The 18,588-nt window shown below is 36.5% G+C and overlaps 1 protein-coding gene across 1 annotated transcript in view; it reads right to left on the bottom strand.

The window, feature by feature from the left end:
• Positions 1 to 18,588, bottom strand: part of glra1 (glycine receptor alpha 1) — a 164,840-nt gene that overhangs the window by 25,279 nt on the left and 120,973 nt on the right. The window contains exons 5-7 of the mRNA XM_015371476.1: positions 18,157 to 18,239; positions 17,426 to 17,563; positions 3,748 to 3,962 (exon numbers count right to left, since the gene is read on the bottom strand). Coding sequence (XP_015226962.1) covers positions 3,748 to 3,962; positions 17,426 to 17,563; positions 18,157 to 18,239 — 436 coding nt within the window. The remainder of the gene's footprint in view (positions 1 to 3,747; positions 3,963 to 17,425; positions 17,564 to 18,156; positions 18,240 to 18,588) is intronic.

Below are 18,588 nucleotides of genomic sequence, written 5' to 3'. Positions count from 1 at the left end.
TACTTCATACCTGCAATACTACTAGGCCAGTGAATGACAGAAGGAATCAATATTTCCAGATTTATACGCAGCTTAAAGGATATTGGTTTGTGGCTCCACACAGAAGTTAGTTTCTGTTGCATTATTGGAATCCAAAGGCTACTTGCTCCTACATCCCCTAGGATATTGGTGAAAAGACTGATTGTGGCTTGGTACACTGATGAGTACATAGTACTTCAGTCTTCAATGGTGAAGAAGGAGCTAAGCTTATAAAACAAATCTTTCTATTTGCACGTCAATCCTGTGCATTCTTTCCACTGGCTCTACTTATACTGGCTCCTGCACTCAGCCTGGTTTGCAAACATTTGCAAATAGTTATTTTTCTTTACCTGCTCACATGGTAGCATCATCAGAACTGAGTAGGGCCAAAATGTAATGTGAGGCTTTGATCAAGGAATTGAAGGGAAAAGTTAAACTAAGAGTCTGCATTAATATTATTATCACATTAGAGTGTCTCAAACCCAAAAAAATATCTTACCATTTACAAATCATAAGCTTTGCTTGAAGAAAACCAAAGGAAAGAAAAAAGGAAATGTCAGCTTTGCAATTTACAGGCAGGCGGATGAGCTATCTAATTATTCACCTATAGTTCAATAGCTTCACTGGCTTCCAATCAGATAGTGACTGGAATTTAAAATCTTGCTTTATACATTTAAGGCCATCCATCACCCCTCTTCATACCTGTCCGATCTCCTTACTAACATCCCCTCCCTGTCTCCACGATCAGCCTCCTCTCTATCTCACTTTGACCACCTGCTCATCTGACTGCTATGGAGCTAACGACCATCTTCTTATTCTGCCCCTGATCTCAGGATGCTCTGCTGACAACAGAAAAATTTCTCTTATAAAAACATCTATATATATAAGAGCGCTTATCCTAAACAACCACAATGTTCCTGTTATTCTGTCATTTGACTTTTTTTTTTACTTTCTGGCTTTATCTCATTTTATGTTGACTTTAGGTGCCTTAGTAAGGCACCTTTTAAATAAAATTCTTTATTAGCAGCTGAATATGTTCTCTTCCTCCTTCCTCCTCCTGTACCAAAGATCAGGCAAAAATGAAACATCTGACATCAGATTTGCAGCAATATATGACATACATAGAAAAAGAGCTGGGAGATAAATTAATTTTAGCTATGAATCAAATGATCTGTTGATAAAGATCTCATTTTTGGAAAATTTTCATTTTATTCCATCAATGCAGTCCTCGGACTGCCATACCTCAAATTAACATAATTTAATCTCTTTTTGTTCTTAAATATGAACTTATAAGTGATAAACTAGCTCTATGTGAAAAACAAATGGCTGCAAAGAGTTAATTATTTTTTCATAGTTTTTAGTGAAAAATTGTTATTTTATAACTTGAATTTCTTTGCCATATGTCACATCCCAAAAGGGACAACTGATATAAAAACTAGGTTTTGAAAGTTATGTAACTGTTATTTTTTTATTTTTGTGTTATAAAACTTAAGGGAGAAAAAAAAATTGGTAGGAAAAAAATCAGAAATTCAAATTTTCAGCACTACATCAAAATCTATTCATTTTTGTCTCTCAAGAGTGTTTGTTTCAGAAAGATATTCAAAGCATTTTTTACCCACAGCATGAAGAGCAAGCAGGCAGAGAGCAGATGCCCACAAGCAAACAGCCTGCAACGGATCAAATCAGCCAAAACTCATGAATCACCTTTGATAATCGGGGAATTAGACCAACAGCTGCACACACTGCCTACAAGTTCAGCTGGGACAACTAGTTGTCAAAATATCAAAATAACTCTAAAGTGATTCAGCATGTTGTCAACTCAAATAGGTTTAAAAAATTTTAAATATGAAAGTGGGGTTCTATTTTAACATTGCAAAAGAAGATATTTACGTTCACTGTCAGATTTGCTACAGATATGCAACTGAAACCAAAACTGACTGGATGCATGGACACTAGAAGTGTGCATACACAGTAAGAGGAAACTACCAAAAACAACGAGCACAAAGAAAAACTTTAGTTGAGCATGTCACAAGGATTGGCATGTGGGACAACCAACAGATAAGATGATGAGGAATCTTAGAAAATTTGTTCATACCTATTCCTTACACATTAACCTTTTTTTATTTGGTCTATTAATGTATAATGTATTTAGCAGTCACTGGCTATGCCTACCAATGATAATTTAGTAATTTTAAGAAAAATCCAGTCAAACTCAAATTAGCCCCATATGTGTAAGAAAAATCAAAACTGAATTATTTTTTAAAATTGTTTCCTTGCTGATTGAAAAAAAGTTTTATCTTATTTGAATCATTGTAAACCAGATTTTTGTGTACATTCCTTAAAAATCATGACTGAAGGAACAAGATTCTTTATCTAAGTGGCTAGAGTGAGATCTTTGTGTAGAGAAACCTAGTCTGACCAACCAGACTGACTTACACCGAATAGACGGATAACCAGTGTGGACAGACGCCGTTAGAGGCTAACGGCGTCTCTCCACCCTCTCCTAACTAGAGGTCAGATTTAAACCAGTTAGAGTACTTAGAAAGTGATGCAATAATGTATATATATAAAAAAAAGTTCTCAAACACTGAAAAAAATTATGCTACCATGTTTGGCAATTACTTAATCATATTTAGTTACTTTATGCCCTACCCTGCTAACATTAAACAACTGTGTTAAAGTAACTAAATAGGATTAAGTAAATACGTACCCAAAAACGGTTGCATTATTTTTTTGGTGAAGCATCCATTTAGCGGTTACAGAAAATCACTGCTGTATTATGGGTAATTCTGATACAAGACCAAACACCTGCCTCTTGTGCTGTCATTGGTGTAGTCTTTTTTAGCCTCTTAACACCCACCCAATTTGAAGTAATCCTCGCCTGTTTTACACAACCAAATGGAAAAGCAAATAACTAAGGAACTGTAAGCCCACCTTACATGTGTGATACATGATAAGGACTCTGTAAGGATAAAGGACCTTTACTTAGTTTCTTTTGAAGGCATGTCACACCTTGAAGACACCAAAAGGCGTACTCAGAACTTTTTAGAAGGATCTATAGATCATATGACCTTGGAACCCCCTGGAATCTCTCATGCGCAAAAAGACACTGATGCTGCGGAGAGGATTATCAAACTTCCTTCTTGGTTCTGTCACCTTCATCACATCATCTAAGATAAGCAGAACACAGCAGGTGGATGGATGAACATCAGCACCGTGTGCCTCTGCTGTTTGGTTACATTTTCAAAGGAAACACTGCCCACCTGGTTCATGAATGTTTTTCACGTCCACCTCCATTTCCAGACCAACCTGAAATGATGCAGCACGACATGTGTAGGTGTGTTTGATATCAGTCACACAGATTTGCCTGAGAGTATGCGACCGAGCCGCATGGAACCTCAGCTGTGGTGTGTGATTATTGTTATGACAGCTGAACTGCAGAGGAATTACGGTTCACTTGTTCATTTTTCAGAGCGCACGAAACTTCAACAGAAAACAAACTTAGGGCGAGTGTTTGGTATAAAGCTTCCCTGGAATCCATCAAGGTCAAACAAGCTCATTTTGCTCTATTTTAATTTGAAAAGATCAATGGGCTTCAAAAATATATTATTTAAGAAATTACTCTCACAGTTTTATTGCCATTTTCTGTCATTCCCTCCCATTTCACTTAATTCCATCATATACATATAAGTGACTGAAAAAATGTGGGAATGTCTGATTTCTTGGCACCTTGGGCAGGGAGGCTCTGGAGCCAGAGCTCTGGGTAGTCATAGTCAGCACGGTGGTGATTCCCAGACCAACACGGGCAGGCGCTGCATCCATGTTGATCCAAAAGGAAACCCAGGACAGGATAACGATGAGCAGGGATGGGATGTACATCTGGATCAGGTAGTAGCCCATCTGACGCTCCAAGTGGAAACGAGCCTCGATGCAGGTGAATTTACCTAAAACAGCAGAACATGGTCATTCAGCTTTAGTTTGACACGTTAGACATCCTAGTCAAGTATGGTACAGGGACCATTTGGGTCCCTCAGAGAAACTGCACGGGGCACAAAAACACAATCCATGAATGGTATGAATTATTTTGCAGAAAATATACGTGGATGGATATGTTAAATTGTTTTAGGCTAAGATTTTCTCTAATATATAAATATTTGCTTAAATAGGAAAATATAAGATACCCCACCAAATAATGACACATTTTTACATATTTAATTTTAAATTAAAACAAAAGCATATAGTAAAATCAGACTTTACACTATGGATGAAACTTGGACTCATTCAGTGTTCATCAAATTCTTGCTAGGTTACAGGGGAGCATTGTAGGGTTTCCTTTTAATAGGGTCTTGCAACTATTATGCTAGATTAAGGCTAAACAATTTTGCCAAATTTCTAATTCGTGATAATTTCCAACCAATATTGTGATTGCGATTTTATTGCGACAATCCTTTTTCACTAAGCACAAGCATGTCGGTGTTTTACTTCAGGGTTTCAGTTTTTTTTATGACCTTGAAAGCCAGCTTGTCCAGAGTCCAGTGTTGCAGGATTTTAGTTTTAAACTTGCACAAACTAATTCTTACTTCTACTATAATGGATTAATCTATGTGCTAGCTGCAACTTTGTAATCGTATTGCTGCCACCTAAAGGCTGGAGGGGAAAATTTAGTGTCTTACTCTTGTTAAATGTTTTGTGATAAAAAATTGAGTGCCTATGCAATTGGAAAATTGCATTTTTCTAAATTGTGATTCTATTGCAAATGCCATTAATTGCCCAGCCCTATGCTAAATGCTTATTATGTTTCAGATCTAAAATGATTTACAAATTATCTTTTACAAATATGACTTTTAGTTTCTGCCCATGAGACAAAATCTTTGACAAAAATGTGAAGAGACTAACCCTGTGTGAGACACTAAAGTAAGTTGCTTCCTTTTAGTTAATTGTCTTAGACTATACAATTAAAGCAATCGTTTGAGGTCTTAAAGCTATATCATACAGTACAGAAGCAGTTGGTAGTAATCAGGACAGAACAGTGGCATATAAAGCTGTGGTTTTCCACCTGTAAGCAATTTAATCCACTGGGATATTTCAACATGCACCTGGTGTATCTATGCAGAAATCCTCTCTAACTTTAACCTCAGGTTCATAATAAGACTTAAAAAATCTATAACATTTTTGTTTCGGTGTTGCATTTATCTAATCCTGAATATGCTATTGGTAACAGTAGTTTTGTCCTGTTATGTATCCTTCAGTTTCAATGTTTAAAATTTAGTTTTGTTATTACATTTTATCTTTGCATGCTTCCATGTTACCTTTCACCTTTCTGCTGATGTTTCTATTTCCAACTTTGTGTTGCTGTAAACCCTTATTACCCCCAACATTTACAGAGTGCATCCCCTATCACTACCATTCACATCTGCTGAACATAACCAAATGCTGGGAGAAGGTCAACTATCATATATTTTAGCCAGTAGACACAACACATTTTTACTAAAACAAAGGTTTTTTGAGCCGCCCCCTAAAAATTCAAAGGCACTACCATTATGATTATGTAATGTCTGTAACAACTACCCCTCCACAGCAAATTTGAAAGGGTTAATTTAACTTCATTGCAAACCTAGATTTAAGGGGAAAAGCAGCCCCAAAGTAAGGATATTAAACACAACACAATTTTACCACAGCTATAATGGGTATCATCAACAGTCAGGCCTCAGAGGTGACAACGGCTCTTTTTGACAGGATAAAGTAAAACAGGTACGATATGGCTTTCTTTACCAATAATGAGCTATAGTAGCATCGTTTTCCCCTCCACATCTAAAGAAAATGAGCGAATGGAGGAGAGAACTCTTAACGCCTAAAAGTGGTCTTACCTCGAAGTGACTTTTTTAAGGTCAGACAACATATTGTTGTTGGCCTTAGAAAATTAGTTATATTAACATTACATTTAGTGCAGCTAAACTGTGTGTCAAATAGAGATTTTATGGCTCGAAGTGATGCTTGTACAACATATTTATGGTTCACTAAATGAAACAATTTTTTGGAGAAATGGGAGCACTGACAACGCTTTTTATAACCATAGCATACATTTCAACACCTATACTTTATGCTGCAGGTAGGGTTGCCACCTTTCAGAAATGGAAATAAGGGACGCGGGGGACCTAGAGATACTTTATTTTCACAGGGGAGTCTGGGGGATCCCCCCTAGAAAATTGTGTATTTCTTAGATGCAATTTCCTGTAATTTCCTGCATTTTAACCAAATTGTGTCCCATTTCAGCTCAACACAGAACCATACTTTGATTTTGTTCCTTGAGCGTGGCTTGTATTTCTTGCAATAAGGTACAGCCAATTAAAATAATTAATAAATGGAAATTTTAGGTTTGCACAGTATAATTGCGCACAGGAATCCCAATATAAAACCACTGCTGTGCTTCGCCTGGTAGAATCTTTTTAGGCTATTTTTGGTGCTTATTTTTGGTTTATTTTGGTTGTTAGTTACCCAGTGTATTAAATAACTCACTTTGTTGTGCTATACTATTCCTGCCAACCTGCTGTGGCCCCCCACGGTCTCCGGCCCCCACTTTGACAACTACTGTCCAAGATCATGATGGATGTATATCCTTACAGACGAGCACAGCAGCAGTCATACAATGAAAATAACACGCTATGCACGCTTAAATATTCAGACACCCATTGCAATGCATACAGTATAGTTCAAAGAAATATGAAACTGCAAATTCAATGGGCTCATTTGACAGCATTATGTTAAGTAATTTTAAGAATTAAAAATTCTGATTTAGTATGTTGGGGGATATCAGAAATGAAAGAGTAAAAATAGCCAGAAAATGTACAACAGTTCTGTAGCTTACACATTAGTGTACAGTATATATGTTGGGATTTACTCTTGATTGCACATATTTAGTAGCAAAATAAACATTGCCATTCATAGCTAAAAAAATACTTAAAGTTTGCAAAGTTATACTGCCAATAATGAATAACATGAGACATAACATAACATGACATCAAAGAACATGAGATACGCCTACATAGACTACCTCTTTACAACTTGAAATGGCAACAGTTACCTTTGGTTAACTCAAATATAAACTTGAATGGGAACTAGCTAGGCCTAAACTGGCAATGGCATGGAACTTGGATGTATCACTTATTTTTCCATGAGTACTTTCTGTTACTCCTTGCAGCACTGAGTAACTCCCTGTCTGCCAGAGTGCTGGTATAAAACTCTTAGAAGGACTGCTCAAAGTTGAGTGGGATGAGGAGTTTACTCTTCCTAAGCTCTACAGAGCAACCTGTTCCTGCTGTTTGTCCACTTGTTTATCATCTGTGAGAACACCATTTCCACATATCCGGTGGATGCTGGAATGCTGAGGATGTGACTCATGGTCGCCAGCAGGTGGGGCAGGTTGCCTAATTCAAAAAAAGCCATCCATCCAAGCAATAGATGCTTCGAGATGGCGTGCGCAGGTGCACAGTTTGTAGAACTACAACTAAACATGAGGACAGTGACCAGGAAACCGTGACAACGCCTCAAGAACAGAGATTACCGCGTGGAGAATGCTTTAGGCAGACAAAGTCATAAGGGGAAGGTAAATCAAGAACAGTAGTACTCTAAGCTCTAGCTACGACAGGGAGGAGAGAATCAGGACGCGCAGACATGGGTCACACTCTCAACAGTAGAGTTGTTCTGTGTGCAAGTGCCACCGAAATTACAGTTTGTTTAGTTATTCATGAAAATACAGAACAAAAAGCGTCCCTTATCAGTTCAAAACGGGACACGTAATTTAACTTCTAAATACTGGACGATTCCGTATTGCAAGGGACCCGAGCTGCAGGGTATCAGTTTTTTAAATCAAAAGCAGCCATTTTACATAGCAGCTAATACACAAGCACACTTTTAAATCCCTTCGTTTTGGAGGGCTTTAAGGTCCTGCTCTCAGCAGCAGTTCTTGTGTCTTTTTTGCTTTTTCCAAAAGAAATCACATTACATACCATTGCTAATTTCAAATAGGAGCTACAGACTCTACTGTTTCATAGGTAACATTATCACTGAACAGCAATGTACAAACTCATGTGGAAAAGACTCACAATGTTCGGTTTCTAAAACAGCAACTAACTTTTGAGAAAAAAAAACATATTTTTAGGCTTTGCTAACGACAATCACACCTAGCTATTTGGTGCTTTTCCAAATCAATTTAATTGCAACATTTAATTTACCATAAACAAAAACCCCTTATCTTAAAGGGTTCAATCCACTGTCCAATTGTTAGTTTATTTGTCAGTCAGCCAGAGGACAATATTTTTGTTTAGGTACAGCCTATCCAAGAAAACACATAAACAAAGATATTTTATATTGGGGGATACGGCATCTGAAGCCTCGCTGCCCTTATAGTTAAACAAAAACGGAGAAAAAGATTACAGTGGATACGAGGAAGGAAATAAATAAATACACACTTTATCGTTAACAGGATAGAGTCTGAGATTGCAAAAAATCTGAACACAATTAGTACATTTAACCCAAAGGTTTTTAATCATTAACTAAAATGAATCGGAAACCTAAAAGGTAACAATGTCTAACCACACTTCTTCTGTTTTACACAATATTCAGCTTTGATTGTTTTTATTTTTTAAGTGACAATTCACAATGCCTACATGATTAGCTTTCTTCTAACAAAGCCAATAATTTTGTCTCATTAAGTTTGATGTTTTAGAGAACAGACATATAATTTAAAAAATGGGTAGTTGGAAGAAAATAACACAGCAAAGCTAATATGAAGAAAAGGAAATGAATGAGCTGCCACTCCTCGACTTTGATGAATAGTTCAGACAGACTGAATACATGTTACTGCAGACCACAGGATTAAAAGATGTTTCTGTTTAAGGAGATATGGTGTCTTTAAGAATTTAGTTATTAATGTTCTAATTCCCATTTTTTATTCTGAACACTTTAATTATCTTATTCCCTATTTGATTTTTAGAATCAGGCTATATAGACAGAATGTCTCATTTCAGTTCAAACAAAGGTGTTTTGTGTCTTTGTGCTGCAGAGTGCCACAGGCACCATGAGTCCTGAGGCTGGGTGGGTTAAAGAAGTACTTGATGCTTGGTTCACAGCATTTTGTTATCTCCCAGCTCATACGTAGGAAACAAAGTCCTTCCTAATCCTTTAGTTTTTTCTGAAGCTTAAGAGTTTTTACACCTAATACACAGACAGAGTCGGGTCTTCAGCTACCAAAAGAACAAAGATTTGTGTAAACAGATTTTGCAGCTCAAGGAACTCTGTTCTAAACAACATGAAGTCAGTATGGGATCACAAACAGGAACAGAAAACTGAAAGATGCGGGCAAGCTGTAAAACGTTGCAGATGTTTTCTTTTTTCTGCTTACTGTTCTCTGTCTAAATGTTAACTAATTTTCTAGAATTATTATACATAAAAACAACCTACTTATCTTTTCCAATTATAAGTCGTTTTCTGAATCACCCTATCTTAAAAAATACAATAATAATTTGTTATTTTTACGCATGACAATGTAAAAAAGTCATTATAAAAATAAATCAGTGTACACGATCTGGAGCAAAAACTATCCATAGAGAGAATTGTCCTAGCATTCTGAAAATATGCTGCATAGCAAGAACTAATTCAGAGTTAAGAGCTATAAGTCCAAAACACCTGCCAGTTGCAAGTCCGAAATTTATAGGGATTTTTCTAATTGTTGCACACAGCAGTTTTACTTGCAGAGCAAACCAAGAGTACTTTGCAGAATTATACGTATTCAAGCATTAAAAATACATGTCCAACTTTGTATGGCACAATATGTATGAAAACAAACAAAGAAAATAACACCACACCTGATAAATAATTAATGTATTTAACTTTCATAACATTTTACAAAACCAACGGCCATAATGTATTTCACATATTGGAGTTGATTGATGGTCTACGAGAATGGATCTAAGAATTCTGAATTTCCAGTGGCTTTTTCAGTCCAACAACTTAGGAATAAAACTAAAACTCTGACAGGAACAAACTAAACGGATCGGTAGGTCATTATGCTTTGCAGCCTAGATAGCAAAAGCATCCTTAAGCTACATCCCTTCAAAAGTTTTTAACTACTGTATCACCTTGACAGTGTAATGTAAAAATGAATCAATTGGCACAGTAAAATAGTTTAAGACTTTAGACATTATTTGATATTCACATGTTACCACATGTCACCAAATTTAAATTTCTCTCTCTTTTTTAGAAGTGTGATTGTTTTACTCTTTCAGATTTTTTTGTTTGAATATATTATTTTTTCCGGAATGAGTACATCTCCTGCAAACGGCATGGGGAATATTATGTTCTGGCCCAAACCTACACTGATAATCCTCGCTGTGTTTTTTCTTCCTTCCTTTATTTCATGGCAGCGGTTCCAACATGTCGATTTTATAACCTTTCAGCTACTTTCCCATTATACCTCCCTTAAAAAATGACAGTTTTTCACCAAATGTTCTGTGGATATTTATTTTTTTGGCAAGGATTTAAGCAGATTTGTAATGAAGCATGAGAAGTTGCTACACATTGACTTTATCAGGTTGCTTGACTTTTGGCATCCAAAAGAACTCAGTGTTCACTTTTTCCGCTCAAAAAAGCTTTTCTAGATGTTGTCTTACTTACAAACATTTTTTTTTAGCTCTGCCCACAGATTCTTAAAGGGAGTGAAATTTCTGCTTGACAGAGAAAAGGACTTTATTGACCTAAATCTATGTTTGAATCTATCTTGGGGTAAGCTTGGGATCAGTAAATGCCTGGCTCCGAGGCACATCAAGTTGTGATGGAAAGTAGGTGGAATCTAATAAACAGCTTTTTGATTGCAGGAACATTAGGCTACTCACTAACCAACCGTACCTCAAGAATGCAGAGGTACATGCAAAACTGTTGAAGACAAATACAAATTTTCCAAAAATTTTTTAAAGAGAAATAGCAATGATGAAGTTCAAGACATTTATTTAGCTGTATAGTGAATCTAATATATACAGTAACATACATTCAACTAGTAACATCGAAAAATATGCACAATGACACAACTTAGTCCTTGTTGTTTCATACTGCATATTTTGGTGGTAAAAAAGTGAAGATGTTGGGGATCTAAAAAGCAAGAAGCAAAAGTAAAAAAAGGAAAGAGTAAATTCAATAAATAACTTGAAGACATGGAAATATAGATTCTATGACAACGATTCAAAAAGGTATGGTGAGAGAAATGTAAGACTTTTAATTATTTAATATGTGACTTAACATGACACACAGAAAAAACAAATCACCCGAATTCATTATGTATGAACAAATTGCATTCAATAGCTTAGGCGAAGATTTGACTTCATGGGGCTGATGTTCAAAGATTCCAAATAAAGGGTGCTAAATTGCATGCTTATTATAATTTTTTTTTTTAATACCTGCAATATGTGTAAGTTGCTGGTGATATACACATATTGCTGCACACATTTTAATCAGTAAACCATTTTGGTTCCATCCCAATCGCTTTGTCTTATGTTAGTATTTTGATAGGGACCTTAAAAGAAAGATGAGGTTCAAAGCCATGAAGTTGGAGCTAATGATGGTCATTATTTAAGAAATAATAATAATTTAAAAAATGGTATTTATAGTGCACCTTACATAGGTAGCCTTTCTCAAACTGCTAGGATATAAATATAAATAAAAATAAAAATAAAATAAAAATAAAATAAAATAGCGAATAATAAAATATGAATAATAAAAAAATAATAATAATTATACTAAATAATAAAATAACTAAATTTTAAGTTAAAAAGATAAATATGATAAAATATTAGAAAGTTGTCTTTGTGTTCTGATTGACAGCTCCCCTCTCTCTCTCCCCAACATTGGAGCCTCAATAGATTTACAGCAGATACGTCTCTAAATCATAGGATTTATCTCCACCACCTCCTCCCAACAGGAGCTTGATCCGATATAGGTAGGTAGGCCCATAATAATTTAATAAAACATAACCGTGCAGAAAGCACGGTTATGTTTTATTAAATGGAGGGAGAAAAAAAATCCCTATCGCTACAAGTAAGTGATATATACTCCCCCCTGCCCATGTCTTTCTACAAGCTCTTTTGATTCAAGTTTTTTTTTCAATATGTCACAATATTAAGTTCAGTTAATTGTTTAATTTGGTTTAATTGTATAAAGATCATCTGCTGTCCTGCTGCATTCATCTGTGCTGGCTTGAGCAGTTATTTTCTTTAGTAATTTTATTTTAGTATCATTATGTCTGATTGTTCAAATATATTTAAACACAAAAAGAATCTCTCTCTGCATAACTTGGCCTTATAGCCATACTTCATTCTCTGGGAATAATGACAGCAGATATTTTTGAGAGTCATTTGGCTCCTGACTTACATAATTACTATTAAAGATGCAAAAACTGCAGCCAGGTTTGAGTTTCAGATGTAAGAAATCATTCTACATGTGCTAAATGTTTATGTTTACACGTTAACACATCCTTCAACCATTCATTTGTGTATGAATTTTTAATCTGCATTTTGATGAAGGCCAACATGCAAAAAAATACACACATTGTCTGCTGATCTGCACATAACACTAAGTTTTCTAAAAGGAATTTAACAGGCAACATATTCAAGTAGTGTATTATGCATATTGTTGTTTAGTCTTAGCAGAATTGTTTCATTGCGATTGCATTAGAGTCAAACGTTTTTGCATTATTTGTTTCTTGGGGGGACATACTAAGTGAGTTAAAGCTGTTTTAGAGATTCAAAGATAAGCTTATGAGCATATAGCAAACTTGCAATGCTTTAAAGAGGTCCAGATATATACTATGACTTTACGAATTTCTTTGTCAGTTGCTTACTCTGTTTGCATACAAGACTTCCTGGATACATTTTGCTGTGCTGTTGGATTATCATATTTAATTTCTGTGTTTTAAACTTAATGCTTGGTCTATTTCTTTGTAGCTTAAGCTGTTGAGTGCTTTTAAATGTGCTCATAAATGCACTAACCAAGGATGGAGAGGGCAAAGCAACTCCTAGCGGGAGTGTGAAAAGAAAAAGGAAGTCCGAGATAAAGTATGGAAAAAATGCAAAAACATATTCAATGCCATGAGTGACGAAACTCAAGTAGTGCTGGTAATGCAATATGAAGTTAAGGTTACCCATGTTAACCTAAAGCCTCTGCAGCTGATAGATTGATTGATGTGTGAGTAAGTACTGCCAGTGGATGTGATGATGAAGAACAATATTCACTGTAACTCATATACCTAGTGCAAATATTTTTGGGGGCTCAAAAGGGACTAGGTAAATGCCATAGGAATGAATGCTTGGCATATATTGTTTATTTTAACACAAATATGTGTTTTCTGTTGATTTTGTATAGGGATAGAACATGACTAGGCCCCTTTAATCAACATATGCAGCAGCCTATTTACATTGCAATGCTGTTGCAGCTATAGTCTTTCAGTTTCTCTAGGTAATGTAATGAGCAACTGGGTCCCCATAATAAAGTGAAAGAAAGCCAGAGAGTAAGATGGCTGGCAATCCATTTAATCAAAGACGATCAATGGAGGCTAGTCCCATCAGTTAGAGTTAACCCATGAAGCCCGGAGAGGATGGGAGAGGCAGCAAATTGGAGGAAAAACCAAAGATAAAAAAAGGGATGAGAGGAGCATGGAGACATTAAAGGGTAAAAAGAGAGATGGAAGAGGAAGGAGGAGGAGGAGAGTTCATGAGGTTGATTTATAGCTGTGATACACTTGGGAGCTTTTAAGTGCTGTCCATATTTTCCATCTGATAAGAAGATTGAAATTATTCAGCCGAGCCCATATCTCACTGTTGGTGGGTTTGTGAGTGTCTACTGAACTTCACACTGCACTGTGATCATGTCTGTGCATATTTTAAAATCCTTTTTTTTCTCTACACCAGTAGATGTATAAACAGACTGTGTAAAACCTCCTGTGTTTTTGAATGAAGTTTAAAATAATGGTTAAGATAAAGTAGTATCCTATAAAGTTGGACTGCAATGATAGCTATGTTACACACAAAAAAAAAGTAAAGATTAATTTGAAAACAACTTATTCCTACCAGTGTACCTGCTTACTAAGTAAAAAACTGCACTACAGATGCTTATAAATTTACCTAACATTTGATTATTACTTGAGGATAAAGAGAAACACTCTTTATTACAGATGTCTACTATTCACGGGATAATAGGCACTTATTCTGGTACCAAAATTTCTATATTTTATCTATGGATGAAAGAAGTAGATAAGGCTATCTTAACACTTTATCTTGTAGTTTACTTTCCACAAACATGATTAATTTTATTGGGTCAGGGTTAATAGGAAAGTTTCATGCTGTCATTCAGTTTTATTTTGATAAAAACAAAAATGTTGTCCGCTTATTAGAAAGGTTTGTAGTATCTCTCATTCAGGAAACTCCTTACGGAAATGTACATGTTGATGTAGTTTATACTTTAGCTCAAGACAATGTGAAAAGAGGATCATCTCTCTGATCCATGTAGGTGTTAACAACTTCTTTCACATCCCAAACATATTGTCAGCCAAAGAACAAAAGCCCCCTGCAATGCAGCAGAAACGGTAATTAGTATTTCAAACAGGGGTTTCTATGTGTGTGTGAGTGGGTTGTGGAATGGGGAGAGGAGCTGGGGGGTGAGTGAAGAGATGGAAAGAAATGAAAAGAAAATGCTCAGTGGCAGGTTGAAGGAGAGAGATGGATACAGAGAAAATGCCCCCTCTTCCACAGTGTCACAATAGACTGCAGCTAATAAATCTGTGGAAAACGACACCTTAATTCCCTCTTAATGCTTGATTAGGAGGCAGTGAGCTGAGTGCACACTCAACCCTGTACTCCAACTCACACAAACATGCCGTCACACAAAGCAAATGGCCACAGAGGAGCAGCCCTGAGATGGGATACCAGGGATGCAGAGGAGCAACAGCAGGGGAGGTAAACAGTTTTGAAAGAATTTATGTCACTGGAGCAGTAAGAGGAAACAGAGGAAAGAGGGGTTTAGGGCAAATTTTTGCTGACAAGAAAATTCAGAATCTTCATTCTGTTCCAGTAACAGCAAACAGCTCATGTTAACAAAATTCTTGATGAAAGTGTTGCTGTCCCACTGCTTACTAATGAGCTCCCTCCCTCTGCCCGTTGTACTTTTTATCATGCCACCAATGCATTGGCGCAAAAAGCTGCAAAGCTTCAGCCAAAAGTTCAGATTTTAACCTTGTATATTTGCATATAATTGTTCTTTGGAAATTTCAAAATGAAAACTACAAGTGAAACCTTTAAATTTTGATAAAAAAACTAAAACAGCTTCCTACAAATAATCTGGATGTTATAGAAAACGGCATTTATTAAAGGGGTCATAGAATGATGCTATAGGGTATTTGGTGCTGGTCTCTAAATAGGGTGTGTAACATTGGTTGGACTGAAAATGGCATTTTTGCTTTCCTGTGTGCCCTAATTCAAGCCTGGTTAAAAGCCCTAGAATGAAACGACAGGTTTTCTACCTTTTATGGTATGCTCATGAATATTTAGATGAACTTGCGCTGATTGGTTGGTTTACAATGAGTGAAGCACTCACTTACTGAAACATCGAAAGTGTTGATATGGTAGGATGATCAGACGTCCTCTTTTTTCCCGGACATGTCCTACTTTTCATACCTAAAAAAATGTCCGGGGGGAAATTCAAAATCGTCCGGGATTTTGGTCGGCTACAGTGCAGCACGTAGTCGAAACACATCGAGCACTCGAACCAAGTTGTCAGCTCTGGGGTTGGTTTGGGAACCCCAGCTGAGGGCGGAGAGCCAGCGGGGGACGGAGTGACCAAACCCGACACGGTGACAATAGCCTGGACACCGGCAGCCCCGTGCTTCTTCCCGCCTGGACCGGACCCCAGCCCCCCTCCCGGCTGAGGACGGGTGGCTCATGGCTCTCTACTGAGGTCCAGACCAGTCAACGGCCCAGCAGTCGACATTTCCTACGACTTAATAGTAAGCTGGTGTTTTTCTGAAAACAACCACAGACCCCAAATGTCTCCAGTTTAGAAGAACCTTGGCAGGAAATGGCTCCTGAAGCTCTGACTCCGGCCGATACATTGTGAGTCTCTCATAAACTCTTGAATGGGTTTTCTTCATAATCATCTAAAATCTCAGATGTTTGCCTTTGACACAACTTTCCAAAGATCTTTCAAAGAGAGGTTTCTGCATTTCTGTATCACTTTGGCCCACGAACAAAAAGGACAACTAAAATGTCTACATTCTTCTCCTTCAATATGTGGCCCCTCAGATAACAGTACTTTTTAAAATGATTGTTTTTTTTTTTTTATTATTATTATTAGTTTAGATACTTGATTTGTTTTCATTAGTCTTAAACCATAATATTTAAAATTAGAAATCAATCAATAGAAAGTTGGCATTAGATTTGTGTATTAATAGAACAGAATCACAAACATAAATCAATCTTTCTTTCACATTATATAATATTAAAATTTACATCTGCACTTGTTGTGTTTGTATATTATACATTGAAGATGGAAATTTGAGACATAAATCGTCCTTTTTATATTTACATTCCAATCAGCCAAATCTTCATTGAAACCTTTTTTTTCCTCAACAACTTTAAGATTTCAGCAGGTCTGTCAAACAAAACAGAGTTGAAGGAACAAAGTTCAAGGAAGAACCTTGGAAAAAATAATGCAAATCAGTTGAAAATATCACAACACTTTGTGCCGTTTGAAAACCGAAATGTTCAAACGTGTAGTATGAAATGCATTTGTATCTTTTCTATTGTTTTTTTTCTGTGTACATTTCTTGTTTGTACAGGATATTCAATAAGCATGAAATGAAAATGTTCAGTCTGATGGGACCTGATCCAATCAGTCACAACTCTGAGCATTATCCCCCAACATATCCAAACCAATGAGCTCTCTGTTTTGTGTATTTGTACCGCAGCCAGCTTTAAAACATATTTATCTTTGTCTCTGTTGGATTTTCTCTGGAGTGTCAGACATGTGGGCTGGAGTGGACAGATGGTTTTCAGCAACATCTCATGGAGAGAGAAACAGAGCGTAGCGGCAGCCCCCAGTCTGTCCCCATCGGCAGCTTCAACCTCCAGTTTTGTTGTTTTGATCTGTCCTTTTTATGTCCTTATTGCTCTTTAAATTCTTTACATTTCCTTTTTATTTTATTAACCTGCCTTGATATTTTTTTCCTTTTTTCGAATACAACTTAATATTCCATCTCTTTACTGTACGGTTTTTAATAACCAACTAAAGATACACACACAAAAAGTAACCCTAAACAATGTTTTTTTCTGTGAAAAGATATTTTCCTACTCGAAACTGAAAATAAGTATACCTGTGTTGTAGTGCTTGGTGCAATAGCGCAGATCCTTCTCTTCCTTAAGTATAAACTGAGGTAACGTCAGGCCGTCTGCCACCTGCACGGCTCCTTTCTCGTCCCACTCAAAGATCAGGTCATTCATAGTGTAGCCAACTGTAAAAGAAAGCAGAGGGTCAAAAAATCTGAACCAACATGTAGATCATTTAAGAAGGATGATGATGTTTCTGGTCCTTGCTGAGTCACAGCGAGACCTTTACCTCCTGTATCCATAATCAATATAAACAAAACCATGTTTTTGGTGTTTGCTATCAACAGAATAGTTGTTCTTACCTATTTTCCAGCAAAAATCTCAAGAAAGAAGGGGTTTAAGAGGAAGAGTTCCACAGCAAAAACTAGTTTTTTCAAACTTACAACCAATGCTGATGCTCGAATCTGAACATTTGCACTATGCAGCTTTTTTGTCTTTTTCGAGAAAGGTGTTTGAAATGTGTCCCATTGAGAGAAAGCCTCTAGACAAGGTTTTGGTTTAAGACTGACAGCTCTCAATTTCCATGTTGTGGCTGATCAGTGTAGATTCACATAGTTCTCAGAGATGCATTGACAGCCTCTCTGTGTACTTTCTCTGATTTCCCTCGGTCCATTAAGAGAATAGAAAGGCAGCGGAGAAATCTGCGCCCAATCCCTCAACCTGTCATCACAGCGATTGATTGGCTGATGCCTGTGCTTCAGTGCGCGTTGATACTCACAGCTCTCCAGCTGCATTATGCAGGTCTGGACGTCCATGGGGAAGTTCTTCAGATCCATCGGACAGGCAAGGACCAGAGTTATTCTGCACAAAGAAACAAACAAGATTTAAGCAAAAGGAAAAACATCTTAAGAGTTTTCTCTTTTCCTCAATACCACCATTTTCCAGGTAAATACCACCATAATAAATTCAGATGTTTTTAAAGATAATTACATTACAATACAATAACAATAACAATACAATAACAATAACAATACATTACAATAACATTTTTTCTTTTATATACATTATAACATTTAAATAATGTAAAATAGATGTTGCTAAGATGTGAAAAACAACAAAAACCAGTTCTGCATATTTGAAAGAAACATACAGATCAGTTAGTATTGGCTGGAACGTATATGAAAATTTCAGATTTTGGTATTTGCTTCTC

The sequence above is a fragment of the Cyprinodon variegatus genome, unplaced genomic scaffold (assembly GCF_000732505.1).
Source record: "Cyprinodon variegatus isolate N-32 unplaced genomic scaffold, C_variegatus-1.0 Scaffold59, whole genome shotgun sequence".
Taxonomy (NCBI): Eukaryota; Metazoa; Chordata; class Actinopteri; order Cyprinodontiformes; family Cyprinodontidae; genus Cyprinodon; species Cyprinodon variegatus.
Note: the sequence above shows the minus strand (reverse complement) of the source record. Positions and strands in the feature narration are given on the sequence as shown.